General features: G+C 54.9%; 1 protein-coding gene across 1 annotated transcript in view; it reads left to right on the top strand.

Annotated features, from left to right (window-relative positions):
• The window catches only part of EEFSEC (eukaryotic elongation factor, selenocysteine-tRNA specific), a 205,900-nt gene that overhangs the window by 158,037 nt on the left and 27,842 nt on the right, over positions 1-20,021 (top strand). The window contains exon 5 of the mRNA XM_040995304.1: positions 3,743-4,396. Within this exon, the coding sequence (XP_040851238.1) occupies positions 3,743-4,396 (654 nt within the window). The remainder of the gene's footprint in view (positions 1-3,742; positions 4,397-20,021) is intronic.

Raw genomic sequence — 20,021 nt, 5'->3', positions numbered from 1 at the left:
CAGGACGTCAAGTGGCGAGTAGCAAGTGCTGAGAGCAATGCATCAAAGCAGGGCAGCCAGATGGAGGAGATGGAGACGTGGTGTGCCCTTTTATCGGGTGGGGACGGCTCCTGAGCAGGGAGAAGCCTGATGGGAAGGAGGAGACGTCTGCAGAAGGCTCATCCCCTCCGGGGCTCTGGCAGGGGCAAAGGCCCCAAAGTAGAGTGTGCCCAGCTTGGCTGGGGAGCAGGAAGCCAGAGGCTGCCCGCAGTGGTGTGAGTGGCAGGGCAGTCAGCACACGAAGCTGGAAGAGCCGTGGGCCTGGGAGTCCTGGAGAGGGAGGCTGGAGGAGCAGCGTGGTGCCAACTGTGTCAGTGCCGCGTGGGGGCAGACTAGGAAGCAGCGGCCATGCCCTGAGGGAGCTGGGAAGGTGAAGGCAGGGCTGGGAGGAGCCTGGGACCCTCCACCTGAGCTTCTAGAAACCCAAGCTTGCCAATTACAGACAAGAGGGCCTGGGAAGGTCAGGTGACAAGAGCTGGGAAGGGGTCCTAGCCGTCCAGGAGGCCTGGCCGTCCAGGTTCTGCAGACTGCAGGCTCCTGCGCTCCTCCCTGGGAGACACTTCCTGTTCCCATATTGGCACACAGCTGGGAGTCAGCCTTCCCCACCTCTCTGAGTACCCACCTGCCAGTTTCCCTCCCTTTTTCTTGAGGCTCGTTTATTTGAAAGAGTTTCAGAGAGAGCCGCCATCCTCTGGTTCACCCTCAGAATGGCACAGGGGCTGGGGCTGGGCCAGGCCTAAGCCGGGAGCCAGAACTCTGTCCTATCTCCCCCAGGGAGACCCAGGGCACTTGGCAAGGACCCAGGCACTTGGGCCATCACCTGCTGCCTCCCAGATGCTCTAGTAGGGCTAGAACAGAAGCAGAGCAGCCTGGGATGTGGCCATCGCGGACAGGCACACTGTCCAGTTTCCCTTTCCACACTGTGGAAATGCCAGCTAGAAGGTGTCCCTCTGCTCAGCCCCTCCCCAAGTCTGCAACCACCTGCCCTCTGCACCCGCTGGCCCTGCTGCCTTTCAGCCCCTCAGAGAGGTCCGACTCTGGTCCCACTCAGGGCCTTGGCCATACACGGCTCTTCTCCTACCTGGAAGCTGTGGTGCTTTTTCTCATCTCTGCCTCAGCTCCGGTGCTGCCTCCTCAGAGAAGTCCTCACTGACCACTCAGCATGAGTTAGGTACCCCAGCCATTCACTGTTGTAGCTCCCTGATTCTTCCCCTTACACCTTCCCATGATTCTGTGTCCTAGTTCACAGGTTCATGTTATCTGTCTCCACAGTGGGAGTCAGGAGGGAGGCTTGTCAAGTCCTTGCATGAGGCATGGGTACAGTAGAGTAAGCCTCTACACAGTCGTCCACATGGCATGTTTCAAGAAGGAATACAGCCCACCACATTCAAGGCAGGACTGGCAGGGGAGTCCCATGTGAGCAGCCCTGATGGGCTGAGTGAGCAGTGATGGGCAAGTTCTTGGGGTGGGTACTGGGCTCATGATTGTTCCTTATATCCCAATTTGAATCCCTCACACATGGAAGCAGAGGCTGTCCCGTAGAACAGCTGGGGCAGTTCTATAAGTCAGGTTTGAGGTAGCCAGCACTGTCTGGAGTGGCCAGGAAGGCCTTTCCAGGACAGTGGGTTGAGAGTGTGAAGAGTGTATGGCAATTGGCCGGGTGGGGGGAAATCCCCAGGAGGGAGAAGCCCTCCGGGCAAAGCAGGGTGGGTCTGCTGCTGTGGCCTTGGGGCTGGTGAGCACGTGGGACAGGAAGCTCTTTGCTTTCCTCAAAGCTGGGTTGCAGAGTGGCACTTTTCAGCCAAGCACTTCCTGGTGCAGCAGAGGGTGACCCAGGAGTCAATCTCCATCAAGTTCCAGTTGGCACAAGGGTCCCCCTACTCACAGCAGCCATGACTACAGGGTAAGGCCAGCACGAGGTGTGAAATGGGAGTCTGTGTAGAAGGGGGTGATCAGGAGGTGCCTAGTTCGAGGTGTGTGGTGGTAAGCCGCCCTGGAGGAAGGAAACAGCAGAGGCGCTCTGGCACCCTGACTGCTGGCCGGCTGGCTGGGAAGGCAGGCAGGCGGCTCAGGCCTGACTGCTGCGTAGACAGAACCTCATGTAAGCTGATCATCTCCGTGCGCTCCCAGTTGCATTCCTGGACATCTTATTTTCCCATTGCCTTTGCAGGCGATTTCAGAGATGTTTTATGTTTCTTTTTTATTGATCTTGGCTGTGGCTTTTGACACCAGCCTTCTCACTTTCTCTGCCCCCTGACCCCTTGGTTAGGTAGTTAATGATCTTTAAACAAACACTTGGTATGAGGGCTCTCCACCAAGGGTCCTGGGCCTGTGGACTGAGCACAGCATTCGCCCTACGTCCCAGGAGAAAGCGGGGGATGCTTGCAGCAGCAGCAGCAGCCCTCTGCAGCCCACGGGTGTTAGTAGCAGCCTTCTGAAACATGTTGAACCTTTCTGTTTCTTTTAAGAAAAACCTGCAAACACACTTCATCTCCTCTCAGAGCCAGAGATCACAGTAGGACGTTTATGAATGTTAGTAGGACTTTCCATGCCTGTTCCTGATTTACACACTATGGACAGGGAACCCTGCCTCGTCCAGGAGTCAGTGCAAACTTTTCAGAAGCAGAGACAGATAAGATCAGGTTATTCCCGAGCCTCAGCTCCTGGGGTGACTTCCGGGCCCTGCGTGACACGGCATGGGGCTGGGCCTTGACCTCCCCACTCTCTCTCCCTGCCCTCCCCTGCAGCAAGCCCTCCTGCCTCTTTGTTTATTTCTCAAACTCAAGCTCACCAAGTTGCTTCTGTCTGCAGGCCTTGGCCTCTGCATCCCACATTGGCCATTTTCTCTGGGTCGTCCTCTGACCGACCGCCTCCTGGTCAGCACTCAGGCACCACCTCCGGGGGGGGGCCTTCTTAGCCGCGGCGCCCTGGGTGGTTCCCACAGGGTGTGCGGTGTACACTGTCTCAGTAGTCAATGATGTATCTGCATACATGTCATTTTCTGTGTTAATTTCATTTATGTGCATAGGGCTTGAGGTAGTATTGGGCCATAATATGATGCATGGGTTCCCTATGCATGTAATGGTGGTGCTTCTAAACCACAGTCCTTCTGCAAGGTGGAGCCCAGCACACAGCAGGTGCTCAGGAAGTGTATGTCAGATGGCTGAAGAGGCCCTGCCTGGGGATACACAGCCAGTGGGCAGACAAGGGCAGGGTAGACAGCAACAGCAGCGGGCCTGGGTGTGCTTTGGAGTGGGCCTGGGTGGGCCCTGGGAAAACAGGGCCAAGTCCTGCCCACAAAGGGTCTGGGCAAGCTTTTCCTAGCAGTGGTACCTGGCCTGGGGTAGGAAGGGCAGATGGTCGTGGCTTGGCAGGCTGAGGAACTGGGTCACGTGGGCAGAGGCCGGGAGCAAGCCTTCACAGAGAGCTGGAAGTCCAGAATGGTTGATGAAATAGGAGTAACCTGGGCAAATGCAGCTGTGGGGGAAGCAGGAGCCAGAGGCTAGAAGGAACTGGGCTGGCCCCAGAGTTGACCTGCTGGGACCCCAGCGCTGGGCATCAGGCTTTCAGAGGAGTGCCTGCCCTGGCCTGTCCTCCCTGTGCCCTAGCCCTGGGTCACGTGTGTTGGCGCGTCTTGGGGCAGGGGTCTCCCTGCCCCTCGAAGCATGCAGGTTTCATGTGCTCCTCCTCTTGCTCCCCTCAGGTGGTGAAGAAGGTGAAGTCCATGCAGATGTTCCACATGCCCGTGACCTCAGCCATGCAGGGGGACCGGCTGGGCATCTGCGTCACACAGTTTGACCCCAAGCTGCTGGAGCGCGGGCTGGTGTGCGCCCCTGAGTCCCTGCACACTGTCCACGCGGCACTCATCTCTGTGGAGAAGATCCCGTACTTCCGGGGGCCCCTGCAGACCAAGGCCAAGTTCCACATCACCGTGGGCCATGAGACAGTCATGGGCCGTCTGATGTTCTTCAGCCCCGCCCCCGATGCTTTCGACAGTGAGCCTGTGCTGGACTCCTTCGACTTCTCTCGAGAATACCTCTTCCAGGAGCAGTACCTTGGCAAGGATTCAGCGGGGCCTGTGGCAGAGGAGGAGGCTGACAAAAAGGCAGGCCCGGCCGCAGAGGGCCGCTGCCCTCGGCAGCAGTGGGCCCTGGTGGAGTTCGAGAAGCCCGTCACGTGCCCCCGGCTGTGCCTGGTGATTGGCTCCAGGCTCGACACGGACATTCATGCCAACACGTGCCGCCTGGCCTTCCACGGCATCCTGCTGCACGGGCTGGAGGCCAAGGACTACGCCGAGAGCTTCCTGCCCACGCTGAAGGTGTTCAAGCTCAAACACAAGCATGGCCTCGTGGAACGGGTGAGCACTCAGCCCCCTGCCACTGTCCCTTCTTCCTGGATAGCCCCCGCAGTCCTTTATTGTTTTCTAGGCAAGAAAGGAACCCATGTCCTCTAGGCTACAGCCGGGGGGCCAGCCTTCCGCTTACTCCCATGGTGGAGACCACCTCCCTCACCCCACCCACTGCCACAAATCTAAGCAGACCTGGCATTTCCTCAGTGGCACATGGCAGCATTCACATGGGCCTCCCTGAATGCCGGACCCTGGTTCTCCTGCCCTTTGTGGGTGCTGACCTTCAGCAGACCAAGTAGCTGCCCATGTCTACCCGAGGCTACCCGTCTCTGCCCCAGACTGCCTGTGTCCACCCCAGGCTGCCCATGTCCACCCCTGGTGGCCCGTGTTTGCCCCCAACTGCCCATGTCTTCCCCCAGCTGCCCGTGTCCACCCAAGGCTGCCCATATCCATCGCAGGCTGCCCATGTCCAAAGCAGGAAGGGACTCAAGGAGGCAGGGAGCCCCAGAAAGGCAGAGGAGTTTGTTGTCACTAGACATAGACCGTAAGCATGTGACTGGGCCACCTTGATCTACATGCTTGTCACTAGAATTGACAATGTGGTGGTCTGTCCCCAAGCCATGAAATCCCCTACTCCCATGAGGCACCTGGCCATGCAGCTCTGAGTGGGAATCCACGGCCAACTGGACTTTGCAGACAGACTAGGCAGGCATCCAGACCCACTGTCACACGGGGCTCCTCCTCCCCTGGCTTGTCTCGGGGTGTGCAGATGTAGCTCTGTGGTTCTAGGACTTGTATGGGCTTTAGCTGACTGAGCGTGGGGCACTGGTGAGTCTAGGTGGGGTGCAGGGCTCCTAGCAGGGTCTGTCCTGGGACTTCCAGCCAGCAATGATGAACCCCATCTCTGGGTCCTGGTCTCGGAGCGGATGTCAGCGTGTGGTCTGACCTCCGTGGAGTGGGTTGTTGGGGGGGAAGCATGTCCAGGGTTCCGTTGCTCACCTCCATCTGTGCAGGCCGGGGCTCCTGCTCTGGAATGCACTCTTGCGGCAGGGATTCTTCCTCATGCTTACGTCCTGTCCTGGCCCCAGGCTTGCCCTCAGCTGGGGACATGAGAAGCTGCCCCTCATTGCCCTCTCCCACACCCAGAATCCAGGATCCAGGGCTCTGGGAGGCCGTGGGGCCTGCTCGGGGGCTGCAGCAACCCATGTCCAGCCTGAAATGCTGATTGGAGATGAAGGTGATAAAGCGTGTGTCACTCGTTTGCCTGGCTTGATTTATTAGGAACGTTTTGGAGCATAATTATTCTGTAGTGAAATGTCTTCCCACGTGGTGTGGCCGCTGCCTCTGATTGCTCCCACACAGGCCCGTCCAACATGGGCAGCCAACCCTTCCCATGAACCATCAGAGTGCCGAGAGGAGAAATGAGCACACTGCCAAAATGACGGGCTTCATCAGGGCTGGGGAGGGACCCAGGCCCAGCCCATCGAGGGCATCCTGTAGCCGCTAGCCTCATCCTGCCCTGGGCCAGGGAGGCCAGGAACAGACACACGAAAACCTTAGACTCTGAGAGCATAGCAGTGTGAGTCCAGATGCCACACACACAAGTCCCTGAGCCGCCATAGACTTCCTGCCGGCGGCTTCCCAGAACGGGTCCTATTAGCCAGGCCTCCGGGTGCAGGAAGAGGGCTTCCCAGGCGCCAAGTTCTAGCCACAGGCTCTGGGTCTCCATGCCCCACACTCTCCCTGGGCCTGGGGCAGGAATCAGCAGGTCACCCTCCACCCCTCTCCCACCCCATGTGAGCACCTGCTGTGTGTCTTCACTAGATGCCTGCATTATTCCAAGACCTTCAGGTGACTCTGAGTGGTGGTGTTAACTTTGCCTTACCTTCTTTTTTCTCTTTACAGTTAAATAGATCACTATGTCCTAATATGTGTAAATATTTATACATGCGTAAAGAAAAATCTGAGCAGAACAAAAGGTTACTTAAATTTTGTTCCTACTCTGGACGCGGGTCACCAGACTCCACCCCAACATGGGGTAGCCAGACTGGAACCAGCTTGTGGGACATGAAGTGACTTGCCAGAGGTCACATGCCAGGAAAGTCAGGATTTGAACCCAGGGCTGGCTGGCCTTGGGGTTGATGTCTTTCCATTGAGTCAGACAGATTCTTGCCCAGTATGTCCCGAGACTGTGCTCTGGAAAAGCCAGTGCCTTCTTGCTGGGAGCTTTCTCCCCTGCGCACTTGGGAAGGCCCTGCACAGCCAAGCCGGGGCCCTCACAGGAGCCTGTATCAGCTGTCTCCGTGTGTCCATTGACAGAGGGCACAGAGCAGTTGAGGAGGAGCCACCAGAGCATGTGGCTTCTCACCTGAGAGCTGAAGCTACAAGGCAGCTTGCCCATGCAACTGCCCGGGGCAGCCTGGCTGGGTTCAGAGCAGTAGCCCTGTGACCCAGGGGCCTCAAGATTGTCCGACTTAGCTTGACTGATGGCCGGGAGGTACCAGGCACACGTGCAGACCTGGGCTTTCATGGTGTCCCTGCCTCCCTGATAGGTCGTGGGACTTTTGCCCACACTGGTGTCTCCCTTCCTGCAGACTGGGATTTTCGCAGCTCTGCACCTGGGACCAGAGAGGCGAAACAAGCAATCACACATAGGTTCGCAAGGCCAGTGCTCGGCTCCTGCGCCAGGCTTATAGCTGGATTATTAATGCTTTTTTTTATTTAAAAAAAAAAGATTTATTTCAAAGGCAGAGTTACAAAGAGATAGAGGGTGAGACAGAGAGAGAGCTCTTCCCTGGCTGTGCTTGCTGGGTATGTTTGTTGCAGCCACCTCACCCCAAGCTTCCTGGGCCTCCTAGGGAAGTTACTGTGAAGTCAGCACACAGTGAGAAGGTTAAAGGTGGCCCAGGTGGGACTTGCAGCCCCATCGCCACCTGCTCCCCTCACTCTGAGACGCCAGGCAGACGCCGTGAGGGACGTCAGTGATTGCTGTTGTCAGCTGGTTACTGAGCTCCCGTGCGTGTGCCAGGCCCTGAGGGCACAAGAGAGACAAGACGTTTGTCGTCACATGGAGACTACCGTAAACAGAAAGGTTAAGACATTCAGGTGTAAACAAAGTGATGGGCAATGCTTGGCACACGGAGGTGGTCACTGTCGCAGTGGCCTCTTTCATGCTTCCCAGTTTCCTGTAAGATGGTCGGGACAGGCGGGTGCCCCAGCCGAGGTGGCACTGAGCAGAGCCAGCAGTGGCCTGCGGGCCAAACCTGGGCAACTCTGCTTGCCCCAAATCTAATCATTTTAAACAAGCTTGTTTTCTCTGGATCCTTTTTTGTAGCCCTGTGATCAAACACAATTGAATAATTTTTCATTGGCAAATGGCCCTCCTCACTTGGTTAACAAATGAGCCATTTAGAAGGCTACTTTGATTGAAGCTTCATTTCCTGTGTGTGCGCGTGCGCACATCTGTCTGCTGTGATGTGTGATGAGACGGACTCCTCATGTTTCTAACTTGTTATTCTCTGAATGTTGTGATGACAGAAAACCCAGTTTTGTCACATTTCTTCTAATGCCCATACAGTGCACTGTTTGTGTTTTATTAACACAACCAATAAGCACGGTAGTTTGCTGTGCCCAGACCCCACTAAGCCTTATGCTGCGACATTTCAAGTCCACCTTTACTTGAAATGTAAAGTTACCTGGGTAGGCACTGGTAATAAAATAAATAGGACGTTGTGGTTAGGTGAATTGCTGCTGATGCCATCATGATATGTAGCTGCTGAGCACTTCACAGGTCTCTGTCCTGGCGGCTCAACTCTACTGCCATGTCACAGAAGCAGCCGCAAGCCACATATAAGTGAATGACGCTGAAACTTGGATTCTGTAGTTTTGCAGATCATGAAACATTTTTCCTTGGATGTTTCTCAATGTGTTTGAAAGTGGATTGTGAGTCATTTGTAGCTCACGAGCTGTGTGACAGCCCCTAGCAGGCAGAATTGGACCTCTTGCTCTGAATGGTAAATCGGGTTCTGACAATAGGGTGAGCAGCCTACAAGGAAAGCTCTGACCATCACCTGCAGCAAAAGCACTGCCACCCCCCCCCACCAGTCCTGAAGAGCAGGTGTAGGTGGGAGGGAGATGAGGGGGTCGCAGCTGAGGGGCCAAAGGACGTGAAGGAACCCTGCAGGACTCTTTCTAGGGTGGAATATGGAGAAGAGAGCCAGAGCATATGGTAGCAATGAAAATCATTGGTATCCTGCAGTAGGTACAGATACAGAATATATGTATGATTTTTCAGCACAGATAGGGAAAGAAAACATGAATGAAATGAGTGTTTACTAAAACTTCCATGTTTGCAAAGGAAAAACTGGAATGAACGTGAACCTACAAAAATAAGGAGAACAGTATTTATTAATAATTTTAAAAGAATAAAATTAAGTACCAGTCATTACACTAAATGTGAATGGTAAAATTTGCCTCTTTAAACACAGAGACTGGAGGCAGGCATTTGGGGAAATAATTTAAGACCCTGCTTGAGACAGCACATCTTATGTCATAGTGCTGGAGTTTGAGTCCAGCTTCCTCCTGATGCATATCGATTGAGAAACTGGGTTAAAAATCAGACAAGGGAAATTTAAAATTTTAAAATCCTTACCAGGGTAGGTATGGTAATAATAAAGGCACAATTACAAACTGTAGCCACAAACTTGTTACAAATCAGGAAGAGCCTGATTTTTAAAAGGGAATTGTAATTATTGTAGGGACACGTCAGCATATGTACTTTAAAATCAAACAAGCTGCTGGTCAGCAGGTGAAAACAAAGAGGTGTGAGCCCATCAGTAAGCATGGTTTTAGGTGAATGCCAGTGCTTCCATTCCTCAAGTTAGAGAACAGGCTTTTCTTTATTCGTTGCATATCTCTGGGATAGTTATAAAAAGTGATTAGTCATCAGTAATCATTCAAAAGAATATTTGTAGAATATGTGCTATGTGCTTTTTTTTTTTTTTTGAGGGCTCAGGACATCACAGTGAGAGAAAAACCCTTCCATCTTAGAGCTGGGTTTGTAGTTATCCTGTGATGTCAGAGGAAAGATCCTAGTGGATTTTAAAATGCAGAAAGTATGGGCCATTTAATTAGAAATCAAGAGTGTATGTAGAGTGATAACAGATAAGTATAGATATCAGAATAGATATTATGTGTGTGTTCATATGTTCTTGGACATTTACAAGCGGTAAATTGTTCATTTGGTTAAGGTCATGGCCCCTGTACTATTTATTTTAGAGTGTTTAATCCCTTTGAGTTTTCTTTCTGTCCTTTAGTCACATCACAGAGAAAATCTTGAGCGAGCTGAAGGCGCGAAGCACGCCCTGCTACTCCCAGCCGGCAGCAGCAGGAGGATGTCGCTGGGGTGTGTGTTCCTACTGTCAGCTTCCTCTACTTACATTTAGCGATTTTTGCTTTCCCCTTAAGGTGCCTTTTAAGCTAGGTAAAGAAAATGTCAGGTGACTAACAGCACAGGTATGCCAAGATTTGGCTGAAAAAACAGGCTAGTAGTGAAGGCTAGGCCTACTGGGCTGTCTCCAAGAGGTCACCTCCACCTCGGCCACCTGCATGTGGAGACCAGCCGTGAGCCAAGGGCCTGGAGTCTCCCAGTGCCTTGGTCAGGCTGTAGGGGATGGGAGGGGAGTAAGGAATCCTGCCTGAGGGGCAGGAAGAGGGCTGGTCAGGAAAAGATGAACTGTGAGGGAGAGATGGCCTTTGAGCTTCACTGGTTGGATGCTGGGACGTCTGGGAGAGAAGGAGAGGCGGGGGTCATCCCAGGCCCAGAACAGCCTCTGCAAAGCAAAGGCCGAGGGAAAGGGGGGCCCCAAAGGCAGGACCCTGAGTGCAAGATGGCAGTGGCAGGAAGGTGGACGCCACAGGAGAGAGAACCCTCAAATCCAGCCCTTGATTCTGGAGCAGGGACAGTGCTATAGGTTCAGGCCTGGGATGCAGGGAGGCCCTGGAGCACCTGCCAGGGAGGGCCTTTGCGTGAAGGCTGTGTCCCTGGAGGCCTCACTCTCTGTAACCTGTTTGGACCTCCCCATCTTTCTTTGAGGCTCGAAGGCATCCCAGCTGGCCTGGTTCAGAGTCGCTCCCTAGCTGAGCCATGTGTCTCCCTCTCTGATAGCTGCACAGCCACCCTCACTGTTCAGCTGAGAGGTGGGGCAGGTAAGGCTCAGTCCCCTGACAGTGCTTGCTGGGCCCCACGGCCTGGGCTAAGGCCCCCACCCCACCCCAGTCATTTTCAACCAGAGCTAGTTGTCCTGCTCTTATAGCTTTCTCAGGTGCATGGTGCCAGCAGGGGAAAGACAGCATGCCAGCTGACTTGCCAGCTTGAATGCAAGCGAGGGGCACCAAGTACGGCAGCATTGGAGGTTGGGGATCAAGGAGCCTGGCATCACCCAGAGGCTTAAGGCTCTGGGCAAGCCACTTCCCCTCAGTTTGCTTACTAGAGAGATGAAGGCCATCCTCCCTACCCTACAGGATGGGTAAGAAGGAAAGAAATGCATGCTGAATACCCCATCAGGCACGAGCAGCTCATATAGTGGCACAGACACCTGGATTCCTGGCTGAGCGGTAGAAGCCACCCGCCACCTTCCCCCACCCTGTGGAGGGATCAGGCCAGGGTGCCAGCCATTGCAGGTCTGGCACCCACTGGCGCCCGTCGGGAATGGCCTTAGGGCTGGGCCACAGGAGCCTATGACATGGGCCCAATCAAGTGTAAACATGCAGACGCCACCAGGAGCACTGGCCGGCTTTGAAGTCTGCAGGGGCGCTGCCTCTGGCTCCTGGCACTGCCCTGCTCCTCTGTTGACGGCCTTTTAACTGTGCCCAAGGCACCAGGGAGCATGCCAGCCTCCTGAGCCGGGGCCACCCAGTAGGCTTGGCAGGCCCCTGGGGAGCAGGTGGCAAGCAATGATGCTCCCAAGACCCTGAAGCAGAGGTCAAGGAGGTCCAGTCCCCAGGGATAGCAGCCCTCAGAAGGGTAGTTGGCCTGGCGGGTGAGCCACTGGGTGGAACTCCTGCATCCCCTGTTGGAGGGCCTGACTTGAGCCCACACTGGCTCCCTGCTAATGCACACGCAGGAGGGAGGCAGCAGTGACAGACCTAGTGCTTGCATTCCTGACACCCTCACGGGAGACCTGGGTGGAATTCTTGGCTCCTGCCTTCAGCTGGCTATGAGCATATGGGGGTGAACCAACAGATAGAAACTTTCCTTTCCTTTCCTTTCCTTTCCTTTTCCTTTTCCTTTTCCTGCCTTCCTTCCTGCCTTTCTTCCTGCCTGCCTGCCTGCCTTCCTTTCTTCCTTCCTTCCTTCCTTCCTTCCTTCCTTCCTTCCTTCCTTTCTATCTATCTATCTATCTATCTATCTATCTATCTATCTATCTATCTATCTATCTATCTATCTATCTCAGCTTCTCAAATAAATACTTTTTTAGATTTTTTTAAATAGCCATGACCCAAATCCTAGGTCATTCTTCCATTTCCTGTGTCAGAGGCCATTAGCCCTTTTGCCTCCCTTGGCAAATGGCTTCTTCATTCATGTGTTGATGTGGGGTCAGGACAGCTTGATGTGGTAGAGAAAGACCAGTGGACTGAGCCTGTATCAGCTTCAGGGGGAGCTGGTGAGGCTGCGGATGCAGAGGGAGTGCCCCAGGAAGAAGTTCTCCTTTTGCTTCCTGAAACAGTAGCTGCCTTAGGGAGTCATGGCTTGGAACATCTGTAGGGATGCCGAGTCCTGCTTGTTAGCTTCAACGAAGGAGCGGGTGTACCCATAGCTAGAAGAGCCCCTGCCCCCAGCAGGGCCTCTGCTCTGGGCTCCAGTGTGACATCCACTCACTCAGGTCCCTTCTCTTGGGTGGCCATCATGCAGGTACTCAGCACCAGCACCCTCAGGCTCACAGCTTTTTCCAAGGAAGGGCCAGCATCAGCGCACATAGCCCTTGAGCCTGCAAGCTTTGTCCTGGGAGCCCCGGAGCCTGGCTGCTTTCCCTTGCTTGGTAGCATTTCTCCAATCCGAATTGGAGCAGGTGCTCCAGACCTTGGGCACGTCCCAAGCTTCATCCTGGGAGCCAAGCCCTGAAAGAGAGAGACTCACATGGAATGACATAATTACGTGTGCTGGCAGCCAAGTTCCCACTCCAAGGCCAGCAACAATGGGGCCTCGCTGGCATGCGGATGGGAGCCTGGACTTGCATGAGCACCAGCGCCTGCTCTTTGGGAACTCCGTGCCTGCAGCAAGCGAAGGCTGAGAGATGAAGCGAATGATTCAAGCTCACAGCACAAGTCCCCATTCGGAGCTATTGTGACTGCGCTGGCCTTAGTTCAGCATTGTTCCCACAGAGCAAATCCCACATGCATCGCCTTTGGTTGATGTCACAGTGATTGATTTCAAAAAGAAATCCTCCAACTGTGCTCTGTGTGGGTGTCTCATCTCTGAGGTCTCTCTTCCTTAACTGGAAGAGTCTATCATTTGGAGGAGAGCCCAGCCATCACATACTCGTATTCTCTCTCTTTCTAGCTCACTCTCTTTTTCTCTCTCAGATGGAGCATACCAGAGCCATGTCTCCTAGTGCTCACCTCCAGACACACAGGGCCGATGAACTTGACCTTCCTGAGTTGTAAAGTGGCACAGATCTCGTGACCTCCTGCCTGTCACCCTCTTTCTAACCAGACTCCCTTTCAGTCATATGAGGTTTCATGCAACTGACATTTTGCTGAGTGCCCTACTCTGACACACACAAGCTGGTCACTCCTGGAGTGTGGGGTTTAGGACAGCAGGGGTGTGCTTCAGGCCGGCTGCTGCCTTCTAGGAGCACACTATCCAACTGAGGAGACCATGGCAGACAGCCCCAGCTCAGTGTGAGGCTGGCCAGGCCTAGGAGACGTGCTGCCACTAGCCAGCCATGTCCCTCTTGACTGGGCACTTGGGCCAGTGAATGGTGTGGCTAGAGGAGCCCTGGGAAGGAGGCACAGGCCAGGCCAGCTGGTCCTTCCCCGTAGGCCACTTAAACCTACAGCAGCTGTGTCATAGATGGAGAAGCCTCTGCCCACAGCAGTCAGGCCACTGACTGGACAGAGTGCCATGGCAGACGTGGTTCTGAAGAGCTGGACTGGCTGCAGCCACCATGTGCTCCAAACTCTCCACTTCCCTCTTGGGATGGTTGTCCACCTGCATGGAGCCACACAGACTGACTGCTGTGGTCCGCTCTCGCCCTCAGCATCTAGCCAAGCCCCAGCCCCTTTCCCTTCATCTCCCTATTACCATGCTTGTGGCTTTTCCATGCTCTTGTTTGCGGCATGCACACCTTTCCCTAGGGTGGAGACTGTGGAATACAGCAGGACATTCACCTTTGGGTCCATGGAACTGGGTCCTCTGGCTGTGTTCTGTGAGTGAGGACGCTGAGGTGACCCCAGCACTCAACAATCGCCTCTCTTGCCTTTGAAGCGCTGCTCAGCATCTGGGTTGGCTTCTGCCTCATGTGCCTACACCCCCTGGGTTGGCATGGCTTCCTCTGACAAGGGTGCACTCCGGGCCCAACTGTGCCCCTACATCCTGGGGCCAGGCTGTGCCTCTCTTCCCTCTCAAGATGTCCATGTTCCTGGATGCCTGAACTTAGAGACCGTCTGGTCAAGGGACTGGGGTTTTCCAGAGCTGGAACTGGCAGGCTGTCCTGGGCTAGGTGTCTAGGCCCACTGTGTGCAGCCACTGGCAGCCTGGCTTAGGGGAGCCCAAAAGACGACACAGCCAAACTGATTCCTTCACTACCATAGTCGGGGGAGGCCCTCACGCATTGCAGACAGGGCCGAGCCCTGAGTTGGAAGGGAGCTGCCACTCTCATCAGCTGTGTGACTTTAGGCAAGTCATTTAGCCTCTCAGTTCTAAACAGGTCATAATGCCATGGGGGCCCTCCCTGTGCCACGGCTGAGGACATGTAACCAGCTTGCAGCTACTAGGAGACGGGGACCAAGAGCAGGGTGCACACCTCGGCAGAATCTGAGGAAGATGGAATCTGGCTGCCAGCCCCTCTGTTGCCCTGACTTCTGCTCTCCAAACACCATCAGCCTCCCAACGTGGCACAGACCACATGCCAAGAAACCCATCTGGCTGCCTGGAGAGCCGGTGCAGGCAGCAGGGACGCGGGGCACACCAGAATTCCAGAGACCACACAGGATTCCTGACAGTGTGCTCAAGTCCAGCTCCCCCAGCCCGCCGGGCCTGACCCCACAAATGGAACCGAGGCACAGAAGTTAGTGGGAGGGACCGCTTCACCTACTCAGTGCTGTTGTCGAGCCATAAAACACAGGAGTGTCGGAGAAACTCCCTTTGAACCTGAAATCATTTCTAAGCTGCCACTGCAGCCTCCAAGTAGAACTTGGAGCCCCTCAACCCCTCCTCAGAAGGTCAAGAAAAAGCCCACCCGCTCCTCACCTTATCCCGGATGCTTAAAAAAATATTGTTGTAATGTAGGTCAGCGAACTGAGTCCAGCGCACCCCAGCAGGGTTCCAGCGTGGGCCGGCCCGCACGCCATCCTCTGGGTCAGTTGAGAACATAAACAAGAGCGCCAGGAGCCCTCTGCTTTCCCCAGCCCTGGTCCTTTGTTTATGTAGCACTTAAGCTAACTCTGGGGTCGTCTCTGTCTGCCATGAAAGTCCTGGAGCTTTTTGAAGTTCCCCTAACGTTAATAAAATTAGTCTGCCCTCATTGCAAGACCCTGGCTCAGGGAGAGATGGGTCCTCCACTGTCTCTGCAGCATTGAGTTTTTTTAAAGTTAATATTTCATAACTAAAAGAAGGGAGGGGGTGGGGGAGAAGATGCAAGGAAGTCTTTGCTAATAGGTAGCATGCCTGCCGGTCCAGGCTCTGTATGCCGGCAGGCGCAGCCCGCAGGCCTGCTGCGAGGCAAGCTGGGGCCTGCTAGCCCTTAGCCTGAGAGACAGGCGGCCAGCACGTGAGGCCTGGCTGCGCTGTTGTTTCACTCTCAGATGAGCCAGGTCCCCAGCACACACCCACACGACTCGTCTTTACCTTCCCTAGCCACTCCATCCCACTAGCGACTCCCCAGGGGTACTGTGCGCACGTCAGGTGCAATGGTCTCCATCCGCTCTCGGTGGGAACCTCTGGGCCACATGAGTTGGGGCACATGGACAGACCCTGTCCTCAGAGGACTCCTGGGCTTGACAGAGGGCCAGAGGAGCACAAGAGCAGGGGGCACGTGAAGTAGGGGAGTGGGAATTTCACAGGACAATGTAAGGTCCCCTCTGTCCACAGTGGAGGGGACGCTGTAGCGCTCCATCGTAGCCTGGGTTCAAGGCCCAGGTCTGTGTCTGATCTGGCAGCCTGCTAACACACACCCTGACAGGCAGCAGATAATAACTCAAGTGCATGACTCCCTGTCCCCCACTGGAGACACCCACATGCAATTCCAGGCTCCTAGCTTCAGCATGGCCCAGCCCTGGCTGTGCTGGGCCTTTGGGGAGTCATCTAGTGGGTGGAGAAATGGAGTTAAGAGACCATGTGCGTTTTCCTGTTAGTTTTGAAGCCCCCTGTACATACAGCTCAGGCCATCTGGTTACGGCCTATAAAGCCGTCCTGGTTGCTGTGGATCAGTTTTGTCTCAGCATGGCTGTGAAACAGCACTGGGCCATGGGCCTGCAGGAGCAGTTCCCGTGTTCCTGCGGGCAGGCGCACTCGAGCACAGGTACACAGGGTGATGTCAGCAGCACCTGATTCACAAGCAGGGAACGGCCCTGGAGCCGAGAGGGTTGCATTCCGCCTTCCCAAGCTCATGTCCCGCTTGGGAGCGATAAACAAGGGAAAACTCAAGGGTGGGGTGAGAGATCAGGAAGACGGGACAAGGAGGAGCAAGCCAGGAACCACAGGCCTAGATTCCTGCAAGCACAGGCCTGGATCTGGGCCAGCTGTACCAGGCACCAGGAGCCGTGCAGAGATGGGGTGCCCAGCATCTGTCCCTAAAAAAGTCCACAGATGGTGAAGTGGAGGGAGAATACCAGTCAGGGTTTCCCCCAGAATACAGGTGGCTCACCTGGTGAGCTCTCATGGTGCCCTGCTGCCAAGAACTCTGCTGGGGCAGCAGCTGGACTGCTGTCTGGTCCTGGTCATCCTCTCTGTTGTAAAGTGTTCGGCCACTGTGATGCTGGAGGGCACATCTTCTGTCTCACTGGACTTTGTCCCCAAGGTGAGCCAAGCCCTGGGGCCAGCCCCTCCAGCCCAGGCCCAGGACTGCCCTTGGGCTCCTTGGCATGGTCTTTGCCAAGGACTGGCAGGCTTGGCCTCAAGTTCCTGCTGTGCTGCCTCTCCGGGCTTGACTTCCGCTCACCTAGTTCTTGTTTCTGAGCCTTAGCTGCACCTCCTCTGAGTAAGGATAAAAACCCCTCGCTGACAGGGGTGGTGGGAGGGCAGCATGGGTTGAGGGGCAGCCAGGACACCAGGCAGCACCATGTACCCCCTCATTGGCAGAATGGATGGGCAGCTGCTGTACCAGGCTGCACTGTAAAGTATCAGTGGGCGTGACCCTGCCCTGGCTTCCTAGTCAGGCTGGCACACTGGGTCCAACAAGAGAAAGGACCTCCCTGTGCCACGGGGGACCAAGCTGTCCACCAGCCCTGGTGCTCCATGTCCTCCCTAAGCAGCAAGAGGCACTCGACTGACCTCCAGGCTGCTCAGTAGGGTGGGGAGTGGGGCACCCACAGACAGCAGCAGGCTGGGGAGTAGGGGCAGCCGTGGGGGAGTCCCGCTGGAGCTGAGGCCTGAAGGACAAAGGGAGTTCATGTGTGAGAATGAGGCTCGAGAGTTAGAAAGGCTGCGCCTGTGGAAATTATCATTCTTATCATTATTTGTATCCGATTCATCAATCACCAGGGAGAGGAGGCATGCGAGTACCTTTTATCTAGTACTATGAATCAACCAGAAGAGGGTCTGTTTTTCCAAAAGGTTTTTAGGGTAAATGAGACAGTTTCTGCTTTTCAAAACAATCCATCTGGGGCCCTTGGCCAAATTGTGGTGTGTTGGGTAGAAATGCAATGTTACTGGGAATGAACGCTCTGCAGCACCGCCCTAAGGTCCCCAGCAGTGTCAACCTCCAGGGTGGGAAGGCTTGGTGGAGGCAGCTAACTGCTGCGCCTCTGGGTCTCACACTGCCATGGTGGGCCACAGCCAGACCACAAGCCCAGGGCTACCTACTCCGCACTGCTCAGGGAGCCACCGTGCTTCTCCCAAAAGTTGTTTACCCCAAGCCCTGAGTGCAGGCAGGGCTCCCTCCCTGGCCCATGTGCCAAGGGAGCCCTATGGGAACTATCCATGAACCCTGGGCAGAAACTCTGGCAGCCCTGTGGTGTCACCTAGGAGAGAGCTGGTACACACACACACACACACACACACACACACACACATACACGCTCCTCCTCTTCTTCCCACTGAGCCACAGTCCCTTCCTGCTCAGCAGCTCTCTGGCCATGCTGGGAAATTGCTGTGAGCGTAATGGACAAGACCTTCACACCACTGTTACTAAGTTTCTTCTCTGGCCACCTGCTGTTCTGTTCATAGTAGCAATGGGACTGTTTTGTAAGAGCTATGTGTGAGTGTTTAAACAGTTCAGTGGAGGCAGGCCAAGGAAGCAGGAAGTACGAGTCATATGGAGTTTCTGAAGTTGAGGAGGGCACATGGCCTGGCCAGAAACCTCCCAGCTCTCTGTGTGAGTGGAGCATGGGCCTGGCCCTGGGGACTTCTGTCTGCATGCTGGCTCTGCCCTTTCAGCAAGCCCTTCCTTTCCTTCTGGCCTGAGCCCGGGCACCCTCAAGGGCTAGTTCCTCCAGATTGTGTCTGAGGCCCTTCCTGAGGTGTAGCAGCCAGCAGTTATTGTAAGTAGAAGGCTACACTGGCACCATAGATGGGAGGCCCAGCCTTCCAGACCCCAAAGGGCAGGTAACAGTTACCACTGGAAGACACTGCCTTGTGCACCTGCAGGGGCCTGCAGGCCCTGTCCTGTCCTCTGCAGCTGTCTCCTGCCCCACTGACACATTCTTTGGAGGCAGCCAAGCAGTTTCAGATCCGAGGCTCCTCCAGATGGTCTGTGGGAGTTTGGGACCTGAGCAGTATGCCTCAAAGGTCCAGCACACTTGCCAAGTGTAGCCCCTCCACCATCTTGAACCCTCACACAGATTCTCCTGCCCCATGGCCTAGACCTAGTCCTTTCTGTACAAGACCAGCTCATCCTTGCCAGGGGGCTGGCTTCAGGACACCCTGCTGGCAGTGGCCCCTCAGCTCCCAGTGCCACTTGCGTGCAAAGTGCCCCATCTGCCCGCTTGCATGCACCTGCATGTAGAGACCATGTGCAGGTAGAGCACTAGCTCCCCTTGCTTCATCAGCCAGTTCTCACGCCACTCACTCCTTGCACTGTCAGCCCTTCCCCCAAGTGTTTGACCTTCTCCCCTTCAAATGTTCATGCTGCCTACTGGAGACACCAAGGCGAACATTGCCCAGTGTCTCACACATACAGCTGGTAGGTCTGAGTCCAGGCAGCCTAGTCCCAGAGCCCGTGTGGGATGCATCCTACCTACTGCTCAGTGAATGACTGTCGTGCAAATCATTGCATGTTTTTAGTGAACATATTAAATTGGACCCAATCCTTACCCCCAAGAAGTCCCCATGTATAGGCACTCATTGTACATGCTAAGTGTTGGGCTTGGCTGGAGGTGGCAGGTGCAGGAGGGCACAGCTGGGGTAGGAAAGAACTTGTAGCATCCAGGGCTTTTATTTTGGAGGTCGTGTTGGCATCTGTCAGATGGCAGTGGGAAGAGGGCAAATGGGGGTGAGTCACTGTGGGCAGTGGTGCAGGGGCCTGAGCATTTGCTCTCTAGGAAAGCGCTGAGACTCAAGAAAGACTATCTTGGGACAGTGAGGGGGATAACAGGTGTCACCCATGCTGCATCAGAAGTGTCCAGAAAAACAGTCTCATCTCTAGAGAGGCCGTCAGCAGGTGTCTGGAGAGTCTGCTTGATGCGTGGGTAGAAGGAGGTGCCTCTTGAAGTGCTTTGACATTTTGTATTCTGTATTTTGAGGACATAACATTTATATATTCCAAACTGCCAAGTGTAGGGAAGGTACAGAGTGAGACGTGCTCTGGGTACCTGCACCCTCCCATCATCTCCCCACTTCCCATTGGTGCTCATGGCAGGGTGCTTGACATGCATGATGTCTGTTAACATGGAACACAACACCCCAGGGCTGCTGGAGTCCCTCCAGCACTGCCTGCTCCTCCCTGGAGTCACAGGGCAGTCACCAGAGACTGTGCTACACTGTTGTTCCTTAGCTGTACTCCAAGGTTGTTTCCAGCTTTGGTTGCAATGAGTAGCTTTGGTCATTTCATCTCCCACCTGGGTAGGCACATCTGTAGAATGGCATTCCTATATGTGGAACCAGTGACTCAGAGTGTTTGTAACTTGGGCAGCAGTTGTCAGCTTGGTGGGCATGCCTTATCACAGCTGGGCTTGCTGTTAGAAACAAACTGTGCAGAGAGGATATGAGCAGAGCAGGGAAGGCTGCTCTCCACGGAGAAGCTAGTGATCCAGAGGG

The sequence above is a fragment of the Ochotona curzoniae genome, unplaced genomic scaffold (genome assembly GCF_017591425.1).
Source record: "Ochotona curzoniae isolate NIBS_2020 unplaced genomic scaffold, NIBS_Ocur_1.0 contig_908, whole genome shotgun sequence".
In the NCBI taxonomy this organism is placed as follows: domain Eukaryota; kingdom Metazoa; phylum Chordata; class Mammalia; order Lagomorpha; family Ochotonidae; genus Ochotona; species Ochotona curzoniae.
The sequence above is the reverse complement of the archived record's forward strand: the minus strand, read 5'-3'. Positions and strand labels throughout refer to the sequence as shown.